Source organism: Bos indicus, chromosome X, assembly GCF_029378745.1.
Source record: "Bos indicus isolate NIAB-ARS_2022 breed Sahiwal x Tharparkar chromosome X, NIAB-ARS_B.indTharparkar_mat_pri_1.0, whole genome shotgun sequence".
In the NCBI taxonomy this organism is placed as follows: domain Eukaryota; kingdom Metazoa; phylum Chordata; class Mammalia; order Artiodactyla; family Bovidae; genus Bos; species Bos indicus.
The window spans coordinates 100,276,938-100,298,768 of NC_091789.1; the positions used below are offsets into that span (position 1 = coordinate 100,276,938).

Consider the following 21,831-nt stretch of genomic DNA (forward strand, 5'->3'; position numbering starts at 1 on the left):
TCACCTACAGCCAGACATCCTGGAAAGTGAAGTCAAGTGGGCCTTAGGAAGCATCACCATGAACAAAGCTAGTGGAGGTGATGGAATTCCAGATGAGCTGTTTCAAATTCTGAAATATGATGCTGTGAAAGTGCTGCCCTGAATATGCCAGCAAATTTGGAAAACTCAGCAGTGACCACAGGACTGGCAAAGATCAATTTTCATTCCAATCCCAAAGAAAGGCAATGCCAAAGAATGGTCAAACTACTGCACAATTGCACTCATCTTACATGCTAGTAAAGTAATGCTCTAAATTCTCCAAGCCAGGCTTCAGCAATATGTCAACTGTGAACTTCCAGATGTTCAAGCTGTATTTAGAAAAGGCAGAAGAACCAGAGATGAAGTTGCCAGCATCCGCTAGATCATCTTAAAAGCAAGAGAGTTCCAGAAAAACATCTATTTCCACTTTATTTACTATGCCAAAGCCTTTGACTGCATGGATCACAGTACACTGTTGAAAATTCTGAAAGAGATGGGCATACCAGACCACCTGACCTGCCTCTTGAGAAACCTGTATGTGGGCCAGGAAACAACAGTTAGAACTGGACATGGAACAACAGACTGGTTCCAAATAGGAAAAGGAGTATGTCAAGGCTGTATATTGTTACCCTTCAGAGTACATCATGAGAAAGGCTGGGCTGAATGAAGCACAAGCTGGAATCAAGATTGCTGGGAGAAATATCAATAACCTCAGATATGCAGATGACACCACCCTTATGGTAGAAAGGAAAGAAGAACTGATAAGCCTCTTGATGAAAGTGAAAGAGGAGAGTGAAAATGTTGGCTTAAAACTCAACATTCAGAAAACTATGATCATGCCATCTGGTCTCATCACTTCATGCAAATAGATGGGGAAACAGTCTAAACAGTGGCTGACTTTATTTTTGGGGGCTCCAGAATCACTGCAGCTTGTGACTGCAGCCATGAAATTAACAGAAACTTACTACTTGGAAAGAAAGTTATGACCAACCTAGACAGCATATTAAAAAGAAGAGGCATTACTTTGTCAACAAAGATCTGTCTAGTCAAGGCTATGGTTTTTGCAGTAGTCATGTATGGATGTGAGAGTTGGACTTTAAAGAAAGCTGAGCATCGAAGAATGGATGCTGTTGAACGGTCATGTTGGAGAAGACTTTTGAGAGTCCCTTGGACTGCATGGAGTTCATTGGAAGGACTGATGTTGAAGCTGAAACTCCAGTACTTTGGCCACCTGATGTGAAGAGCTGACTCATTTGAAACGACCCTAATGCTGGGAAAGATTGACGGCAGGAGGTGAAGCAGACTGCAGAGGATGAGATGGTTGGATGGCACTAACTCAGTGGACATGAGTTTGTGTGAACCCTGGGAGTTGGTGATGGACAAAGAGGCCTGGTATACTGCAGTTCATGGGGTCACAAAGAATCGGACACGACCAAGCGACTGAACTGAACTGAAAGTAGATTCTAATAGTTGTATATGGAAAGCCCTAGAGCAACCACTATGGAAATATCTCAAAAATATATAGTAAAAAACATATTTAAAGGAATTAAATATTAAACTAGGTAAAATTAACACAAAAGAAAGGAGGAATATGGGGAAATGACATAATCTATATAGAAAATTTTAAAATGGTACATTTAAATCCAACTACATACATAATAATATTAAATATTAATGGATCAAGCCATCTAAGAAAGAGGTGGAAAATGTCTGACTGGATTAAAAAAAAATAAAAAAACAAGATCTGGGTTTATGATGCCTACAGAAAATACACTTTAAATTTTAAGATACAGATAGATTAAAAGTAAAAGAATGTAAAAAGTATATCACACAAAGAGCAACCAGAAGAAAGATGAAGTGGCTATACTAATATCAGATGAAAAGATGTTAAAAAACATTGCTAGAGATATGTAGCAATCAGTGTAGAACTCTGAGACCTTGGTCTTGTTTTCAGTAAACATTCCACTCCATTGTCCTGAAATCCTCTAATGTGTCTTTCTGTGAAGTTGCTCAGTCATGTCCGACTTTTTGCGACCCCATGGACTGTAGACCACCAGGCTCCTCCATCCATGGAATTTTCTAGGCAAGAGTACTGGAGTGGGTTGCCATTTCATTCTCCAGGGTATCGTCCCAACCCAGGAATTGAACCCGGGTCTCCTGCATTGCAGGCAGACGCTTTACCGTCTGAGCCTGTCTTTAGTCTGATAAATTATCAGCACTCAGATCCAAGAAAGGGCAGTAATTAGCTTCTGTTCCAAATGCCTGGGAAAAACAACCAGTGATCATTAATCTTAAGCCCATATATCTGGTAAAATGTCTAGGTGGTGTTAGAAAGGGTGATGTTAATCCAAGGATCAAGGGAAGCCATAAAGTTGTTAAATATCTTAAATTTTAAATTGATTGGGTAGACACCCATGATTTAAGGAAGGATATAAAAACTGCTGTAAGTCCCACCTTGGCGGGGGGGGGGGGGGGGGACTCTTTGCTCCCCGTCAGGGTCTATGCTGAGAGCTTTGTACTTTCCTCCTCTTTAATAAATCCTATTTGCTTGCTACCTTGAGTGTTTGCTCATGGATTCCATTCTTTGGGTCCGTGGACAAGAACTCAGATTCCCATCTCACTGGGAAGAGACAGCTATTAGCTGTGAAAAGACAGTCTGAAGGGACAGGTATAAGGAGCTCCACAACTAGGAGTATCCTCAGAAAAAGCCCAGGACATCATAGAAGCAAAGTATCATTATTCCTCCCCCCACCCACCAGCATCTGCAGGCACTGAGAGGAGTCCCCTTCTGAGCAGGGAGGGCTATCAGATCAGGGTCTCCTCTGCCCTCTGGAGCTCTGGTTGCCTGAGCACCAATCATCCCAAAGCCTCCTTGGGAATCACCACTGGGTGCCTCTCTCTGGGACAAGAGTCTGCCAATGCTGGTGGGGACTGAGTGCTAAAGTATGAGGTTGGTAGAACTGATTCAGGGAGAGGAACACGGTTGACTGTGTGGATACAGCAAAGGGTGTTAACAAGGAGGGAAAGGATGCACAGCCATGAATGCTCCTAGACAAGGCATAGTGTGCCTGGAAACTGAGGCACCACTATTGAGATACGTGTATGGGGGCTAGGTCACCATCACCTCCACACGCCAGAAACTGCCTGTATATGCACTGTTCAGTTCAGTTCAGTTGCTCAGTCATTTCCGACTCTTTGTGACCCCATTGACTGCAGCATACCAGGCCTCCCTGTTCATCACCAACTCCCGGATCTTACTCAAATTCATGTCCATCGAGTCGCTGATGCCATCCAACCGTCTCATCGTCTGTCATCCCCTTCTCCTCCCACCTTCAATCTTTCCCAGTATCAGAGTCTTTTCAAATGAGTCAGCTCTTCGCAACAGGTGGCCAAAGTATTGGAATTTCAGCTGCAGCATCAGTCCTTCCAATGAATATTCAGGACTGATTTCCTTTAGGATAGACTGGTTGGATCTCCTTGCAGTCCAAGAGACTATCAAGAGTCTTCTCCAACACCACAATTCAAAAGCATCAATTTTTCAGCACTCAGCTTTCTTTATAGTCCAACTCTCATATCCATACATGACTACTGGAAAAAAACATAGCTTTGACTAGACAGACTTTTGTTGGCAAAGTAATGTCCCTGCTTTTTAATATGCTGTCCAAGTTGGTCATAGTTTATCTTCCAAGGAGCAAGCATCTTTTAATGTCATGGCTGCAGTCACCATCTGCAGTGATTTTGGAGCCCAAGAAAATAAAGTCTGTCACTGTTTCCATTGTTTCCCCATCTACTTGCTGTGAAGTGATGTGGCCGGATAGCATGATCATAGTTCTTTGAATGTTGATCTTTAAGCAAACTTTTTCACTCTCCTTTTTCACTTTCATCAGGAGACTCTTTAGTTCTTCTTCATTTTCTGCCATAAGGGGGGGGGGTGTCATCTGAATATCTGAGGTTATTGATATTTCTCCCAGCAATCTTGATTCTAGCTTGTGCTTCATTCAGCCTGGCATTTTGAATGATGTACTCTGCATATAAGTTAAATAAGCAGGGTGAGTACATATAGCCTTGATGTACTCCTTTCCTGATTTGGAAAGAGTCAGTTGTTCCATGTCTGGTTCTAACTGTTGCTTCTTGACCTGCATACAGATTTCTCAGGAGGCAGGTTAGGTGGCCTGGTATTCCCATCTCTTGAAGAACTTTCCACAGTTTGTTGTCATCCACACAGTCAAAGGCTTTTGTGTAGTCAATGAAGCATAAAAAGATGATTTTCTGGAACTTACTTGCTTTTTCAGTGATCCAGCAGATGTTGGCAATTTGATCTCTGGTTCCTTTGCCTTTTCTAAATCCAGCACTGGGGAGCTAGCTTATTTAAAGCTGCTTGTTGGTCCCTGTTACTGCAAGCAACTATTGCACACCCCAGTCAGTAAGTAAATGTGCCCCAAGAAGCCACTACTGGTGCTGAGCAGGGCCCTGTGGGACGCCTGGCATGGAGGCCTTTTTGTCCCTCATTTCCTACAGACAAGACTCCAGCATCCATGCTCTTCTCTCAGTTTCAAAGGTCAGAACAGTTGCTAACCAAAGAAGGAACAGCAATGAAACCACCTGAGGTAAGATTAAAGGACCAGAGGGGCTCATCAAAATTAGGAGGCTGGACCACCTAAGAACTTGCACACACCCTAATTGTGTTGAAGAAAGAATACAAGACTGTTATTGCATTTATCCTTATCACAAACTCCTGCCTGACTATATAACCTTTCCCTACTCACCAAGATTTGTAAGATGGCAGTGCAAAAGGACATGCACTCATCTTCTCCTGTGAGAACTACAAAATTACAACTCACTGCTGAACAACAATCAACAGGAGAATGTTGGATCCCAGCAAAAAAGATACCCTACATCCAAGGGCAAAGGAGAAGTCCCAGCAAGATGATAGGAAGGGAAAAAATCACATTTAGAGTCAAATCCCATGCCAGCCAGAAATGCTTGGAGGGCTCAAATAAAACCTTGTGCACAGCAGGAGATCCCACAGAGACTGAGTCAGTCCTGCCTTTGCATGTTTGAGTGTCTCCTGTGGAGGTACAGGCCCTGCAGGGGCTCTGGGTGCAGGAGACCTGGTTATGGCATAAGCCCTCTTGCAAGAGGTTGCCATCAACTCCACCATAGAGCCACCAGAACTTACACAGGACTGAGGAAACAGATTCTTAGAGGCCACAAACAAAACCTTTTGTGCACCAGGACCCAGGAGAAAGGAGCAGTGACCCCACAAGAGACTGACCCAGACTTGCCCATGAGTGTCCAGGAGTCTCTGGTGGAGGCATGGGTCGGTGGTGGCCTGTTGCATGGTCGGGGGCACTGAGTTCAGTGCGTGCACTGGATCTTTTGAAGGAGCTCACCATTATCTTCACTACCTCCACATTAGTTTGGCCTCAGTTCAAATAACAGGGAGGGAACACAGCCCTACCCATCAACAGAAAATTGGATTAAAGATGGCCTTTCCCATCACACAAGACCCATTCCGCCCCCTCCCCCCCCCCCCCCCCCCCCCCCCCCGCCACCGCCACCAGTCAGTCTCTACCATCAGGAAGCTACCATAAACCTCTTATCCTTATCCTTATACATCAGAGAGCAAACAAAATGAAAACCACAATCACAGAAAACTAAACAAACTGATGACATGGACCACAATCTTGTCTAACTCAAGGAAACTATGAGCCATGCCATGTAGTGCCACCCAAGACAGATGGGTCATGGTGGAGAGTTCTGATAAAACATGGTCCACTGGGGAAGGACATGACAAACCACTTCAGTATTCTTGCCTTGAGAACCCCATGAACAGTATGAAAAGGCAAAAAAATAGGACACTGAAAGATGAACTCCCCAGGTCAGTAGGTGCCCAGTATGCTACTGGAATAAAGTGGAGAAAACAACTCCAGGAAGAATGAAGAGATGGAGCCAAAGCAAAAACACCCACTTGGGGATGTGACTGGTGATTTAAGTAATGTCTGGTTCTGTAAAGAACAATATTGCTTAGGAACATGTAATGTTAAGTCCATGAATCAAGGTAAATTGGAAGTGGTCAAACAGGAGATGGCAACAGTGAACATTGACATATCAGGAATCAGTGAACTAAAATAGACTGAAATGGGTGAATTTAACTCAGATGACTATTATATCTACTACTGTAGGCAAGAATCCATTTGAAGAAACGGAGTAGCCATCATAGTCAACAAAACAGCCCAAAATGCAGTACTTGGATGCAATCTCAAAAATGACAGAATGATCTCTGTTCATTTGCAATGCAAAGCATTCAAATATCACAGTAATCCAAGTCTATGCCCCAACCAGTAATGCTGAAGAAGCTGAAGTTGAATGTTTTTATGATGACCTACAAGATTTTCTATAACAAACACCCCAAAAATATGTCCTTTTCATTATAGGGGACTGGAATGCAAAAGTAGAAAGTCAAGAGATACCTAGAGTAACAGGCAAATTTGGCCTTGGAGTACAGAATGAAGCAGGGCAAAGGCTAACAGAGTTTTGCCACGAGAATGCACTGGTAATAGCAAATACCCTCTTCCAACAACACAAGAGAAGACTCTACACATGGACATCACCAGATGGTCACTACTGAAATCAGATTGATTATATTCTTTGTAGCCAAAGATGGAGAAGCTCTATACAATCAGCAAAACAAGACTAGGAGCTGACTGTGGCTCAGAGCATGTCAAATTCAGACTTAAATTGAAGAAAGTAGGGAAAACCACCAGATCATTCAAGTATGACCTAAATCAAATCCCGTACAATTATACAGTGGCAGTGAGAAATAGATTCAAGGGATTAGAGATTCTTCTCAAGTGCAGATTGAACATCCTCTAGGATGACTATACTTTTAAAAATGGGCAAAACCAGCTGTTAGTGAAGATATAGAGAAATTAGAATCCTCATATATTACTTTTGGAAATATAAAACATGAATTCACTTGAAAAACCAGCTTAGCAGTTCTTTAAATCATTGTATTAATAGGTAGAATTACCAGAGGACTTAGCATTTCTACTTCTATGTATATATTCAAGAGAAATGAACAATGTGCCCACCCAAAAACTTGTACACAAATGTCCATGGCAACATTGTTCAAAAGTGGAAATAAACCAAATTTCCCTCAATTCATATTTGAATTTGCTAAACAAAATTCTGTATATCTATATAATGGAATATTATTCAGCTTTAAAAAGGAATGAAGTATCTACACATGCTACAACATGGATTAACTGAAAATATTATGCCCAGTGGAAGAAGCCAGATACAAAAGAACATATATTGTATGATTCCATTAATGTGAAATATCCAGAATAGATAAATCTATGGTGACAATAAGTAGATTTTAGTGGTTTGCCAGTGGCTAAAGGGAGGGGGGAATCTGGAATGACACTAAAGCATATGGGGTTTCTTTGGGAGAGTGTGATGAAAATGTTCTGGAATTAGTGATGATGGTACATAACCATGTGAATATACTAAAAACTACTAAGTTGTACACTTTAAAATAATGAGTTTTATGGTATGTGTATTATATCTCTATCAGAAACATTTTTCTTACAGGCCATCATGTAAAAGTCTATAAATGATGGAGAGGATGTGGAGGAAAAGGAAACCTCCTATGCTATTGGTTGTAATGTAACCTGGTACAGCCACTATGGAGAACAGCGTGGAGGTTCCTTAAAAAACTAAACATAGAGTTGCCATATGATCCAACAATCCCATTCCTGGGCATAAACCCAGAGAAAAATCTAGTTTGAAAAGACACATGCATCCTTATGTTCACAGCAGCACTATTTACAATAGCCAAGACACAGAAGCAACCTAAATGTCCATCAACAAATGAATGAAAAAAAAAAAAAAAACAAACAGGTGAATGAATAAAGAAGATGTGATACATATATACCATGGAATGTTGGAGAAGGCAATGGCAACCCACTCCAGTACTCTTGCCTGGAAAATCCCATGGACGGAGGAGCCTGGTAGGCTGTAGTCCATGGGGTCACGAAGAGTCAGACACTTACTGAGCGACTTAACTTTCACTTTCATGCATTGGAGAAGGAAATGGCAGCCCACTCCAGTGTTCTTGCCTGGAGAATCCCAGGGATGGTGGAGCCTGGTGGGCTGCCATCTGTGGGGTCGCACAGAGTCGGACACGACTGAAGTGACTTAGCAGCAGCAGCATGGAATGTTAGTCATGAAAAAGAATGAAATAATACCGTTTGCAGCAACATGATGAACTTAGAAATTATCATGTTAAGTGAAGTAAGCCAGAGAAAGACAAGTGTCATATGATATCACTTATAAGTATAATAAAAAAAAATGATACAAGTGAACTTATTTACAAAACAGAAATAGACTTACAAACATAAAAGAAACATGGTTACCAAAGAATATAGTGGGAGTTAGGAGAGAGATAAATTAGGAGTTTGGAATTAATATATGTAACCCTATATAAAATAGATAAACAACAAGGGCTTACCGTATAGTACAAGGAACTATAATCAATATCTTATAATAACCTCTAATGAAAAAGAACCTGCAAAAGAATGTATAGAATATATATATACATACATATATATTCTGAATTGCTCACAGTTGAAACTAACACATTATAAGTTAACTACACTTCACTAAAATGGTAAAAACATTATTTGAAAGTGTATAAATGATATACTAGGTAAATATAAAGCTAAATAAAGCAAATATACATATAATAATGTCAGAAAAAATTGTAGGACAAAATGTTAATTATACTAGATTAGCAGAAATTTCCTTACACGTTGATAAATATTCAGTTTACCAGAAATATATAGCAATTTTAAATTTGTAGCTATTTACAAAGATTCAAAATTGACATAGTTACAAGGAGATATTAACAAATTTTTCATATCAACAAGCAGACAAAATCCTGGAAGAATACTAATTGAAGTATATAGTATTCTTAATTGAATTGTAAAATGTATATTTTTTTCAAGTGCTCATGGAATTTTTACCAAAAATTACCATATGTTGGTCCATAAAGCAAATCTCAATAGATATCAAAGAACTGAAATCATACAGTTTGTTCTTGAAGAAGGATGGAATCAGACAGGAAATGGTAAGGGCACTGATCTAGCAAAACAGAAGCTGACCCAAGGGTTTGGCACCAATTTCTAGAGGACTCCGTCTGTGTCAGGCATTAACTCTTCAGTTGCTAGATGATAATCTATAGGTCTTAGCAGTCCTGAGAAAGGGACTGAGGTGGCCAGGGCAACTGAGTGATATAGAAACTAAGAAAGCCCTGAGCAGTGTCTATTTACCAAATAGTCTGGAAATACTTTAAAAATTCATATGTCCATACAACTGTGCATCTGTGGAATACCAATCTGTTTCATATGATAATTATAGCATCAGATGCTTATATTTAAAAGGAAGAAAGTCTGAAAATTAATAAACTGTGCATCCAACCCCAGAAGTTAAAAAAGAAAAACAGAGTAAGTAAAAAAAAAAAAGTATAAAAAAAGAATAATGATGAGGAAAATGGCTAAATAAAAAGCCAGAGACATAACAGAAAGAATCAGAAGGCCAAAAGTCGAATATTTTTTAAAATTTATAAAAGTGACAAACTTATGGCAATATTGATCAAGAATAAAAAAAAGAAGGTACAAATAAACAAGGATAAGAGGATATAATTGCAAATGAAATAGAGACTTTAAAAATATGGATGTAAGTTTATGCAAATAAATTTGAAAAGTGATGTGAAATAGAATAATTCCTAAAAAAGCATAATTTAACAAAACTGACAAGAAGGAATAGCAAACCTGAATGATTCTGTAACTATTCAAAAGATTATATCAATTATTTTTTTTCTCACAAAGAAAACACCTGGTCTGATGTTTTTACCTGGAAGTTGTGCCAAATATTTAAAGAACAAATAGTTCCTTGAATAACCTCTGTCAGAAAATAGAATGAAAGGAAGTAGTTCCCACTTCATTTTATGACACAAAAGTCAAACAGGGAATAATGAGAATGGAAAAAGTACAGGTCAATCTCATTCATAAACAAAATGCCAAATCCGTAAATAAAATATTAATGAACAAAATCCAATATTTATCCTAAGACTTCAAGACAAATAAAAGACAAGAAAAATCTCTAGTGTAATTCACATTAACAGATTAAAACAGAAAAGCAATCTATCATCTCAGTGGATACAGAAAACGTGTTTATAAAATTCAACATCTACTCATTTTTAAAAAATCCTATTGGCAAACAAAGAACAAACTGGAACTTCCTTAACCTGTTAAGTGATACGTACAAAAAAATTACAGCAAACTTACTCAATGGTGAAACTTTAAAAACATTACCTTTAAAATTAAGTCCAATATAAACATGAGTAATTTTAACATTTTTATTTGACATTGGTGTTAATGTGTTGAAGGTAGGAGGTCCTAGCAGTGATGTAATATAAGAATAAGAGATTTTAAAAAGTAAGGATTGGAAGGGAAAATAGAAAGCTGTTATTTACATATAAATTATCAAAATTAAGTTTATCAAGTTTGCTAGTTGCAAATGCAACACACAAAAACCCCCACAATTATAGCTGTATACATTAGCAATAAAATGGTATAAAATGTAACTTTCTATAAAGGTATACAATAGCAACAAAATAAACAAAAATTATAATGACACACAAGCCCTTTTCAATTATAAAACTTCACTTAACATTAAAAACTTCTAAATAGAGACACACCATATTTATAGAAGACTCAATATCACAAAGATGTTAACTTTCCTTAAAATGATATATAGATTGACTGTAATTCCAATTCCAATCAAAACACCAAAATTTGTATACATGTGTGTAATTTGAAAAACTGATTCCAAAATTTATGGGGACAAAATTTTTCATTGTGTAATTGTTCATAACCCTAAACTAAAAATTACATAAATATATATCAACAGTAAAATGGATAAATAAATCATGGGATATTTGCAAAATGTAATATTACACAGCAAAGAGAATAAACAATTGCATGCAACAATATTATAGATGGCACAAAATATAATGTTGAATGAGAAAAAAAGTCACAGATGAATATACACAGTTGTTCAAGAACTTTACACACTAATGCATTTACTTCTCAGAATAGTCATTAAATAATTGTGTACCTCTACCACCCCCAGGTCACTAAGTTTATTATATCTGTGGTCTGACATAATTCAGTCAATCACTTATGAGTCACTATCTTGTACACACAGATCCCCATGCTTTGCTATGGTGAGGGTAGAGTGGATGTAGCAAAGAGTTACCATTTACTGGGTATCTGCTATGTGCCAGGCTTCAAGCTTGATGCTGGGGATATGATGGCAAAAGACCACACACCCACCTTCTTGTTTAAATAATAACAGTAACATTGAGTACTTACTGTACACCTGACATTCTTCAGAGCATTTTATATGCTTTAGCTTTCTAATTCTCCCAATACTATTACTAACTTCTTTTTACCGATGAGGAAATGGAAGCACATGTAAGTTAAGAGGGATCCAGACATCCAATGTCACAGAAGCAGGAGGTGGCAGAGCTGGGACTCAAAGCTAGGCAGTCTGAATCACTAAACACCCCAACAACGTGGGGAAGTAGGTATTAATTATGTCTTATAGCTGAGGAGAGACAAACTCTTAAAGTGAATGCATATTTATTTTGCATCCTCTATATGACAGAGACTATATTATGTGATTTATGTATATTATTTCTCCAACTGAAAGACAAGAGTTCCCAGGAATATAAGGGCTCTAACTATAGAGGACCCAGGTATGCAGAGAGTGGCTTGCCTGCTTGCCAGCTTAACCCAATAGCCCCTTAGAAGGAATAAAAGTGGCTTGGTGGGTGAGGGTGGGATGTAATTTTCAGTTTCATCTGGGCTCCTTGATCTCCAGATGAGTGATTGAAACTGCTGATGGAGAGGAAAAGGAAGAACAAAAGGCTAGGTTTTTTTTCCCTCTCTCCCTCCATCCATACCCTCCATTCTACATAGTATATTTAACATCCTACATCTTCCTGGATCTTCCTCTCACTAGCTGTGAGCCTGGACCTCTTCTAGCATTAGCATAGTGGAAGCTTGATCAGCTGGTCCTTAAGATGTGTGGGTCCCACAGTCCATAGCTGTCTTATCTCCACCCACCTTATGGTTCCTCAGGTCAAAATTCTTGGGCTGCAAACATCTTGATCTGCAAACTGTCCCCTGTTATCTATGGGAAATGGTATAATCTACTTAAAAATATATTTACAGGTTTTGTTTGCTTTCCCCCTTTGACCCTAGTCTTTCTTAATTTTTCAAAGTGGACATTACACCAGTAGTCTATCCCTGGATGTCTTATCCCTCAAATTTCTAGAGCAGCAAATGTGTCCATATGTGCCATGAAGGCAATGCAGGAGACAGGACACCAGTCTTTACCAACCCAGTTAGGCAGGACACCCAGCTTTTTCCAACCCAGTTAAACCCAGTTTCTCAAGGAGGCTTGAGAAAAGGGAGGACCAAAGCTGACCAATGATATGGAACTGTTGTGTACCCAGCACCTGTCCTCTAAGAAATAATGCCAAGAACTTTATTTCACCCAAGCGCTATCAGACAGTACAGATTTCCAGACATTTAACTGAGGTCACCAAAATAAAACATTTAGGCTAGCACTGATCTAGAATAGTCAGATTTCAAACAAGAAGTATTCCAAATAAGCTCTGGATAAAAGAAAAAATTCCTAGTCAAAAATTCCTCTGATTAAGATGGTCTTTATGTAACCATCATTCTTTCTCTGTATTCACCTCTCTCTTTCTGTTTTTCTTTCTCTCCTTTCTGTTTTTGACATTAGCATCTTGTTACCCTACAGCTATTTCATCCAGCTGCTCATCTTTTCCAACTTTCAGGTTGGGGTGGGGATGGACAGGGGGCCATGTCCTTTGATCTTCTACACCCATTCTACCACCACCACCTTGAACCCCACAGAAGCAAACCCCACTTACAGCCCCTCCTCCGTTGAAGCCTGCTGTTGCCGTTGTTGTGTGGAATCCAGATCTTCTGCAATCTGGTTTGGGTGAGCTCTCCCATCTCTTGAGACATCTTGGGCCTCACAGCTAACGACACTACTGTCCACAAGGTACCCGGCCTTACTTTCTGTCTTATAGCTCTCTCTTCTTTTGCTGTGGCCACAGCAGGTGGTGGACAGAGTTGGGACAGGGAGGTGTGCTGGGGTTCTGAGCCCTTTTGTAGCCTGTCTCCAGCCTCTCTCTTGTCTCCTAGTCCTTGCCTTCCTCTGCTCTTGTATGTACCATCGAGGGCTTGGGTGCAGAGGAGAGGTTGGGCAGAGGTTAGCAGAGGCCTCTGAACTCCAAGGGCTGTGTACATAGGAGATAAGTTGGAGCCCAGCAAGGAAGGCAGTCAGCAAGACAGCCCAGATCTGGCCAATCACTTCCCTCCAATGAAGACAGGACTAGTAGAGTATGCAAATAAAAGACTGAAGATCATGTGCTTATGTCCTGTGTGAGGTGGGGAGGCAAAGGTGATGGAGTCAGATCTCAGCAGCTTTCATAGCTTTGCAATAAAAAAACAGGCCCAAGCAGAATGTCAGGCTCCAGACCAGAAACAGAGATCCACATCAGAAATGCAAGATTCCCAAATACAAACACACAAACACAATGTCCCTACTGAAAAAAATGTTTTGAGCTAGCAATCATTGTCCCGAACTGGAAGTGGAAGATTTACCACCTCAATGCCTTCCCAAAGGCACTACAAACCTTTTCTTCCCCTGAATGCAGCTACCTTTCCTATTGAGGGTCCTGCTTTCCTAAAATGTGAAAGTGAGCTGCCTGGGACACTCTCAGAGAGATGGGCAATATTTGATCATCTTTATGCTCTCTCCAGCCAAAGCTAAATAAATCAGAGTAAACCTGACACCTTGGGAAGAGACGTTCATGCAGCCATTGCTAGGAAGAGTCACAGTATGATTGCCAACTGTCATCAGGTCCTCTAGGGAGAACGGAATTGTGATCTGACCCAGAACTTGACTAAAGTTCTTCATGCCAAGCCATGGGGATGGAGGCCTGGGGGGAGGCTGCAGCAAGCACACTGTGGGGAATAGGGAGCAATGGCCTCAAAGTAGGACAAGTCCATAGGCCAGAGCCATCCTACTCAGAATTCTCTTCTTTACCCTCCCCCCGATTGTTTTGAAACTTTTATGTGTAAAACTCATCTAACAGCATAGCTTACCTGGAAGATGTTCAAGTGTGCTCTTACTTCATTCTTTTGCAACCTTCCCACCCCTTGATAGACCCCAGTGATTGGCTACATGGAAGCTCAGTTTCTTCCTCTGAGCTGGGCAACATTGGGCCGGTCTCTTGGGGATATAAATCTCCAATTCCTGACCTCCAGTGCTCTCAGCTCCACTTTGCCTTTTAAGAAATTCCCTAAAATGCATTCTTATTATCCCAGTCTACCTAAGGGTTAGATTCCCTCCAGTTTCTGTGTATAGATCATACCAAACTTTCAATACATTTCAGAGCCTTCCCTTCTAAATGAATCTCTTGAGGCAGTGGATCACAGTGGTTAAAAGCACTGGGCTCTGGAGCCATGCTACCTGAGTGGAATTCCACCTCTTCCCCCTTGCTTAGGAGACCCTGGGCAGAACACAACTTTTCAGTGCCCTGGTGAAACACTTTGTGTTTTCATATCATAAGAGTATCTTAAGGTAGTTGAAGATTCGGTGTGTTAACACATATAAAGTAATCTGTGAAATGTTCAATATATATTATGTAACACTGTGATTCCCTCTGTGAAGTAAAAGATCAATCACCTCTTGGGCTAATCTACAATTTCTAATGTGATGGTGAGAATTCAGGAAACAGCAAAAGAAACTTACAAAATTATGACAAAGCGTTAACATTTATAATAAAGAACTCATGCCAATCAATTAGAAAGATGAATTCATTTTTATTTTTTGGTTTTATCATGCAGAAGACCCCTAGAAATTATTTCATTCAACTCTCTCAGGTAAGAAAATAGAGGCCTGAGAGGGAAAGTATTTTCTTAAGGTCCTATAGCAAATTAAATCTCCAAGTCAAGAATAAAACACTGGGGATCTAATTTCTCCAGTCCAGGGTTTTTCTTTGGTTTAACTGGTAAAAATAGCTTGATTTAAGAATGTGGTCCTCCAGATTAGCTCATAACATTTAGAGTCCTAGAACTAGATTTTGGAAGAGATACAATTCTCTTAATTCTAATAAGTCTCCTAACTGTATCACTCTGCTAATGCTAATAATCTTAATAATAGTGCTTTACAAGTATGTTTTCCAAGGCCCACAAAGAAACATATTCTTTTTCATAGTTGCTCCTTCCAAACATTCTCACTAGCCTCACAGGGAAACTGAGGTCTCAGGAGGGGAAGTGGCTTGTCTGATGTAATCAATCTAGTCATATGAACCCCTTTACTATGTTTACAATTTTGTCCTCATGACCCTGCATGAAAGATAATTTTAGCAGCAGGAAATCTGAGATAGGAGCTTAGCCGACTTTTGACAAGGTCTGAAAGGCAAACTTGGGGTCCAGGCTTGAAAACCCAAATTATAATTGCCTGGAACTAGCTCTGTATGTGTGTTTGTGTGTGTACGTGTATGTATATGTGTCTGTGTGTCTGTGTGTTTAATCACTGTTATCCATTGTGATCCCCAGAAGTAGGAAAACTCAACAAGCTTTATGGAAGGGCCTCAGCCCTGGTTCTTCTCAATCAAACCTACTTCTCCAGTCATTTATCTCTTTAGATTCCCATGGCTAAATTGTACCAGCTGACTCACTGGGCCCCCAAACTTACTGTGTACTTTTTTGCCTCTGGGTGTTTGCTCAGCCTGGAATGCCTTCCCTTCCTTTCCATTCTCAATGAAATATGACTCAATTTTCTAGGCTGGGCTCAATTCTCACCTCCTCTGAGAAGCATTGGCTTTGGTCCCCACATTGCTTATATGCTTCTGTTTATGTGAGCAAGTATCAACCTGTGTTTTACCAGTCTACTTTCCTACTAGATTCTGATCTCCTTAAGGATAGGTACTGGATCTCAGTTATCTGTGATCTGTTTCCAGATGTCCAGCTCAGGCCTTGGAACCGAGGATACTTGCTTAATCTACATCTCTCTGCCTGGATGAGATGAACATGTGTACAAATAATCCCCATTCAACAAGATAAATTTTATTAAAAGGGAGCTATTCAGGGAACTGGGAGTCGGGGAAATAACTTGGTCTGAAGATACAAGCAAAATGGCTGTCTGAGGAGGCCTTACAAATAGCTGTGAAAATAAGGGAAGCAAAAAGAAAAGGAGAAAAGGAAAGATATACCCTTTTGAATGCAGAGTGCCAAAGAATAGCAAGGAGAGATAAGAAAGCCTTCCTCAGCGATCAATGCAAAGAAATAGAGGAAAACAATAGAATGGGAAAGACTAGAGATCTCTTCAAGAAAATTAGACATACCAAGGGAACATTTCATGCAAAGATGGAAATGGCATGGACCTAACAGAAGATATTAAGAAGAGGTGGCAAGAACACACAGAAGAACTATACAAAAAAGATATTCATGACCCAGATAACCACCATGGTGTGATCACTCACCTAGAGCCAGACATCCTGGAATGTGAAGTCAAGTGGGCCTTAGGAAGCATCACTATGAACAAAACTAGTGGAGGTGATGGAATTCCAGTTGAGCTATTTCAAATCCTGAAAGATGATGCTGTGAAAGTGCTGCATTCAACATGCCAGCAAGTTTGGAAGATTCAGCAGTGGTCACAGGACTGGAAAAGGTCAGTTTTCATTCCAATTCCAAGGAAAGGCAATGCCAAAGAATGTTCAAACTACCACACAATTGCACTCATCTCACATGCTAGTAAATTAATGCTCAAAATTCTCCAAGCCAGGCTTCAGCAATACGTGAACCATGAACTTCCAGATGTTCAAGCTGGTTTTAGAAAAGGCAGAGGAACCAGAAATCAAATTCCCAACATCTGCTGTATCATCTTAAAAGCAAGAGAGTTCCAGAAAAACATCTATTTCTCCTTTATTGACTATGCCAAAACCTTTGACTGTGTGGATCACAATAAACTGTGGAAAATTCTGAAAGAGATGGGAATACCAGATCACCTGACCTGCCTCTTGAGAAACCTGTATGCAGGTCAGGAAGCAACAGTTAGAACTGGACATAGAACAACAGACTGGTTCCAAATAGGAAAAGGAATACGTCAAGGGTGTATATTGTCACCCTGCTTATTTAACTTGTATGCAGAATACATCATGAGAAACGCTGGGCTGGAAGAAGCACAAGCTGGAATCAAGAATGCCGGGAGAAATATCAATAACCTCAGATATGCAGATGACACCACCCTTATAGCAGAATGTGAAGAAGAACTAAAAAGCCTCTTGATGAAGGTGAAAGACGAGAGTGAAAAAGTTGGCTCAAAGCTCAACATTCAGAAAACTAAGATCATGGCATTCGGTCCCATCACTGCACGGCAAATAGATGGGGAAACAGTGGATACCATGACTGGCTTTATTTTTCTGGGCTCCAAAATCACTGCAGATGGTGATTGCAGCCATGAAATTAAAAGACGCTTACCCCTTGGAAGGAAAGTTATGACCAACCTAGACAGCATATTAAAAAGCAGACGTTACTTTGCCAACAAAGGTTCGTCTAGTCAAGGCTATGGTTTTTCCAATGGTCATGTATGGATATGAGAGTTGGACTATAAAGAAAGCTGAGTGCTGAAGAATTGATGCTTTTGAACTGTGGTGTTGGAGAAGACTCTTGAGAGTCCCTTGGACTGCAAGGAGATCCAACCAGTCCATCCTAAAGGAGATCAGTCCTGGGTGTTCATTGGAGGGACTGATGCTGAAGCTGAAACTCCAATACTTTGGCCACCTAATGCAAAGAGCTGACTCATTTGAAAAGACCCTGATGCTGGGAGGGATTGGGGGCAGGAGGAGAAGGGGATGACAGAGGATGAGATGGTTGGATGGCATCACCGACTCATTGGGCACGGGTTTGAGTGGACTCTGGGAGTTGGTGATGGACAGGGAGGCCTGGTGTGCTGCAGTTCCTGGGGTCGAAAAGAGTCGGACATGATTGAGCATCTGAACTGAACTGAAGGTAGAAGGTGGTAGGAAGATCTAGAGAGTTTCTCAACTCTGAATGGGGCGAAACAAAAAGAACTAAAGAATGAAGTCCCCTCACTCCCAAAAATGATCCAAATAACTGGTTACAGAAAAAGAAAGTTTCACTCAGTATCAGAAACTCACTTACCCTAACTCAAGACTAAGAGTTGAACCACAAATTCTAATTTGGGATTAACTGTATAGACGAAAGAATGAAGTGTGACTTCCTGAGGCATGCAGATTCTGATCATCTTCCCAAAGTATGTAATTTATGGAAGAATTTCATTAAAAGCAATATCAAGACAGTACTGATGGGTATCAAAATCACAAATGGAGTCTCATTATTCATAATTCTTGGAGTGTATGGATGTGAATGCATTCGTGTTAGAGTGAGGACGGAGATTGTATGCTTATAGGTCACGTGTCTATATGTGTATATTAGGCCTTTTGTGGCAGCAGCCTAGGAGCCATTTCTTTCTTAGCCACTTCCCTTACCTACTATCCTCTCACTATTTTCAGTGCCATACCTGGAGCCCAAGGTTTGCACTCCACAGACCACAGTCACTCAGGGAGAAGAGAGTTGTGGGTGGTATTGCCTGTGGAGGCTACAGAAAAGGTAAGATCACTAACACAGATCACGGAAATTCTGAAATATTTCCAAAGAGCTTTGGTTCCTCTCATCCTACTCTTCTTCACCTTGTTACAGCCCTCTGAGGTAAATAGGATAGGGACTTTAATTTTATTTTAGTGAGGAGGCTACTGAAGCCCAAAGAAGCTAAAAGCTTGTTCAAAGTGCCACAGCAAACCAGTCCTACTTTATACACCAGTTGGCAGTTAAGAAATATAATATCTATCATCCAGTTTTTTTTTTTTTAAACTGGACTAGACCAAGTTAGAGAGACTTCTAAAAGTGCTAGGGAACTGCCCTTTGGGCCAGTGTTCCACAAAGACAGGTCAGAATGGATGGTAGATAATGAGATATAGAAATTATATTAATCCTAAACTTCCCATACCCTTTAGTGAGCAGTTCAAGTGACTGCCTACACTAAGAAAAATTTCCAGAGAACCTAAAGAGTGGATTTATATTTGTATTAACTCCTATCTATTTTTCTTCTGTCTCACTTACCTGTTCTCCTAGAGGCTTTTTCTTCCATCACTAATTATCCGACACACGACTCTTGCATTTAGACCCCCAAAGCAGGTCCAGAGGGTGGCATCAAACAGGGAGTCTGGAGGTGCTTGTTGATTCTCTGGGAAGGCTGGGAAGTACCCTTGGTAAGAGGGGCAGTGTACCCGCTGTTGAAATATCAGCTGTTGTAGTTGCCAAAGAAGTTCCTGAGTCATCCGGAGCCTTTTCTCTTCAGGCCAATCCCGAAGGTCAGAACTAATATTAACAAGCAACTGCAGAATGGGGAAATGAAAACCAGCAATGGAAAGAGGCAAGATCTGGATTTCTTTAGGGCTGTTTCATATTGGTCTTCAGTGCAAATTGACATGATCCCTTACTGGAAAGTGATTTGGCAATATGAAGTAAGAGCAATACAAATGTTCATTTCCTTTGTCCTAATTATTCCACCCTTGGGACTCAATCCTAAGCTTATAACCATCAAAACATGAAAAAGTTTAAAGCACCAACATTTTAATTTTAATTGCAAGACTATTTTCTGATGGCAACAACCTTTAAGTCCATCAGAGGGAATGTAACCTTTTAAGTCCTCCAAGGGGAAAAGCAGATCTTTAGGTCTTTTTTGCAGACATTGAGAGTGATGGTTGGAATTCTGGGGGAAAAGTAATTATACTGCAATTCTGGGTGAGGAACCTAAGGATGCAAAGTTATACTTTCCCCTGGATATTGGGCACGTCTATTATCTCTATTCTTATGTTCTCAGAAAACAAGTCACTAACCTGCTGATGCTCTTGCTTGTTCATTCATTCAGCAAACATTTATTAACTCCTATTATGTGTTGTGTGCTATATTAGGGGATGGGACTAATGAGATGAATCAGACATAGTCATTGCTCTCAAGCTGCTGGCAGCCTAGTGATGGAAATAGAAATCAGTGGTAGCTGTGCATTGTAAGTGCTGTGACAGAATGGACGATAGGGTGGTGTGGGGGCCCAGAGAAAAAGTAGTGCATGGGTGATTATTTAAAAAAAAAAAAAAAACTTACTCAGGAAAGTATTCCTTGAGCTGATTAAGATAGGGATTGAATCTTGGCTCTACTACTTCTGTGATACTAATTCAAATTCACTGAACCTCTCTTATTTAGCCTTAATGTCCCTTACAAAGTTGCTCTGACAAGGAAGTGAGATAAATGCATATGGAAGAGCCTTGGGTTATATTGGGAGACAGTGCTGCTCTGGAACATGGATAATCCTCTTAAATTCTCTGGGTCTTGATTTTAATCATCTGAGAAATGAAGAGAAAGTACTTGTCAGGTCGCATCCTAGGGATGCTATAAAGTCAAAGAAAGATGATGGCTACAGGGTGGGCTGGATAAAACTTCCCCATCTCCCTCTCCCAGCCCAATAAAGCCAGAGGCCCTCTCCTAAGTATTACTCCATTAGGGTGCTTTCTCCCCCTCATTTTCCCCATGGTTTATTCAAAAGGTTCAATACTATTTTGCAGCCTGCCCCCAATATATTTTGATATCTTCCCATATAAATGCACATAGAACATTTCATTATCCTCTCCTTTTCTTAAAAAAAAATTATTTTATGTTGGAGTATAGTTGATTTGTAATATTGTCTTAGCTTCAGGTGTATAACAAAATACAGCATATACATACATCTATTCTTTTTCAGATTGTTTTCTCATATAGGTTATTACAGAGTATTGAGTAGAGTTTTTTGTGCTTTACAGTAGGTCCTTGTTGATTCTATATTTTATATATTATAGTGTGTATATGCTTTTTAAAAATTGAGGTAAAATTTGAGTGCTCAGTCGTGACTCTTTGCGACCCCTTGACCTGTAGCTTGCCAGGCTCCCCTGTCCATGGGATTGTCCCAGCAAGAATACTGGAGTAGGTTGCCACTCTCTCCTCCAGGAGATCTTCCCAACCTAGGGATCAAATGCATGTCTCCTATGTCTCCTGCACTGCAGGTAAATTCTCTACCGATGAGTCACTGGGGAAGCCCAAGGTAACATCTGCACAACATAAAATTAACAATTTTAAAGTGTACGATTCAGTGGGATTTAGTACAGTTTGCCATGATTTAATTTATGTGAAAAATCAAAAATAGATAAACACAGAGGGACAGAAAGCAAATTGATGGCATCCAGGTGCTCGTGGTGAAGGGCATAGGGACTAACTGCTTAATGGGTATGTGTTTCCCTTTAGGTGATGTTTTGGAACTAGGAAGAGGTGATGGTTCCTCATTCCTTTTATTATTATTTTTCATTATGGTAAAATATACATAGCATAGACTTTCCTTGTGGCTCAGATGGTAAAGCGTCTGCCTACAATGTGGAAGACCCAGGTTAGATCCCTGGGTCTGGAAGATCCTCTGGAAAAGGAAATAGCAACCCACTCCAGTACTCTTGCCTGGAAAATCCCACGGACGGAGGAGCCTGGCGGGCTACAGTCCATGGGGTCACAAAGAGTTGGACACAACTGAGCA

At 40.2% G+C, this 21,831-nt stretch overlaps 1 protein-coding gene across 8 annotated transcripts in view; it reads right to left on the bottom strand.

Moving 5' to 3' along the window:
• Positions 1–19,517, bottom strand: part of PFKFB1 (6-phosphofructo-2-kinase/fructose-2,6-biphosphatase 1) — a 102,109-nt gene extending 82,592 nt beyond the window's left edge. The window contains exons 1-2 of one of the 8 annotated variants that reach the window (XM_019955720.2): positions 19,338–19,509; positions 18,739–18,816 (exon numbers count right to left, since the gene is read on the bottom strand). Coding sequence is in view for 5 of the 8 variants with exons in the window: in XM_019955718.2 (XP_019811277.1) it covers positions 13,052–13,433 (382 nt within the window). In the remaining 3 variants the exon portion in view is untranslated. Of the gene's footprint in view, positions 1–8,075; positions 8,478–12,215; positions 12,283–13,051; positions 13,496–18,738; positions 18,817–19,337 lie in introns of those variants that run through there. The other 7 variants (XM_070784077.1, XM_019955719.2, XM_070784079.1 and 4 more) reach the window with 7 other exon arrangements.
• Between the last annotated feature and the right edge of the window lie 2,314 nt (positions 19,518–21,831).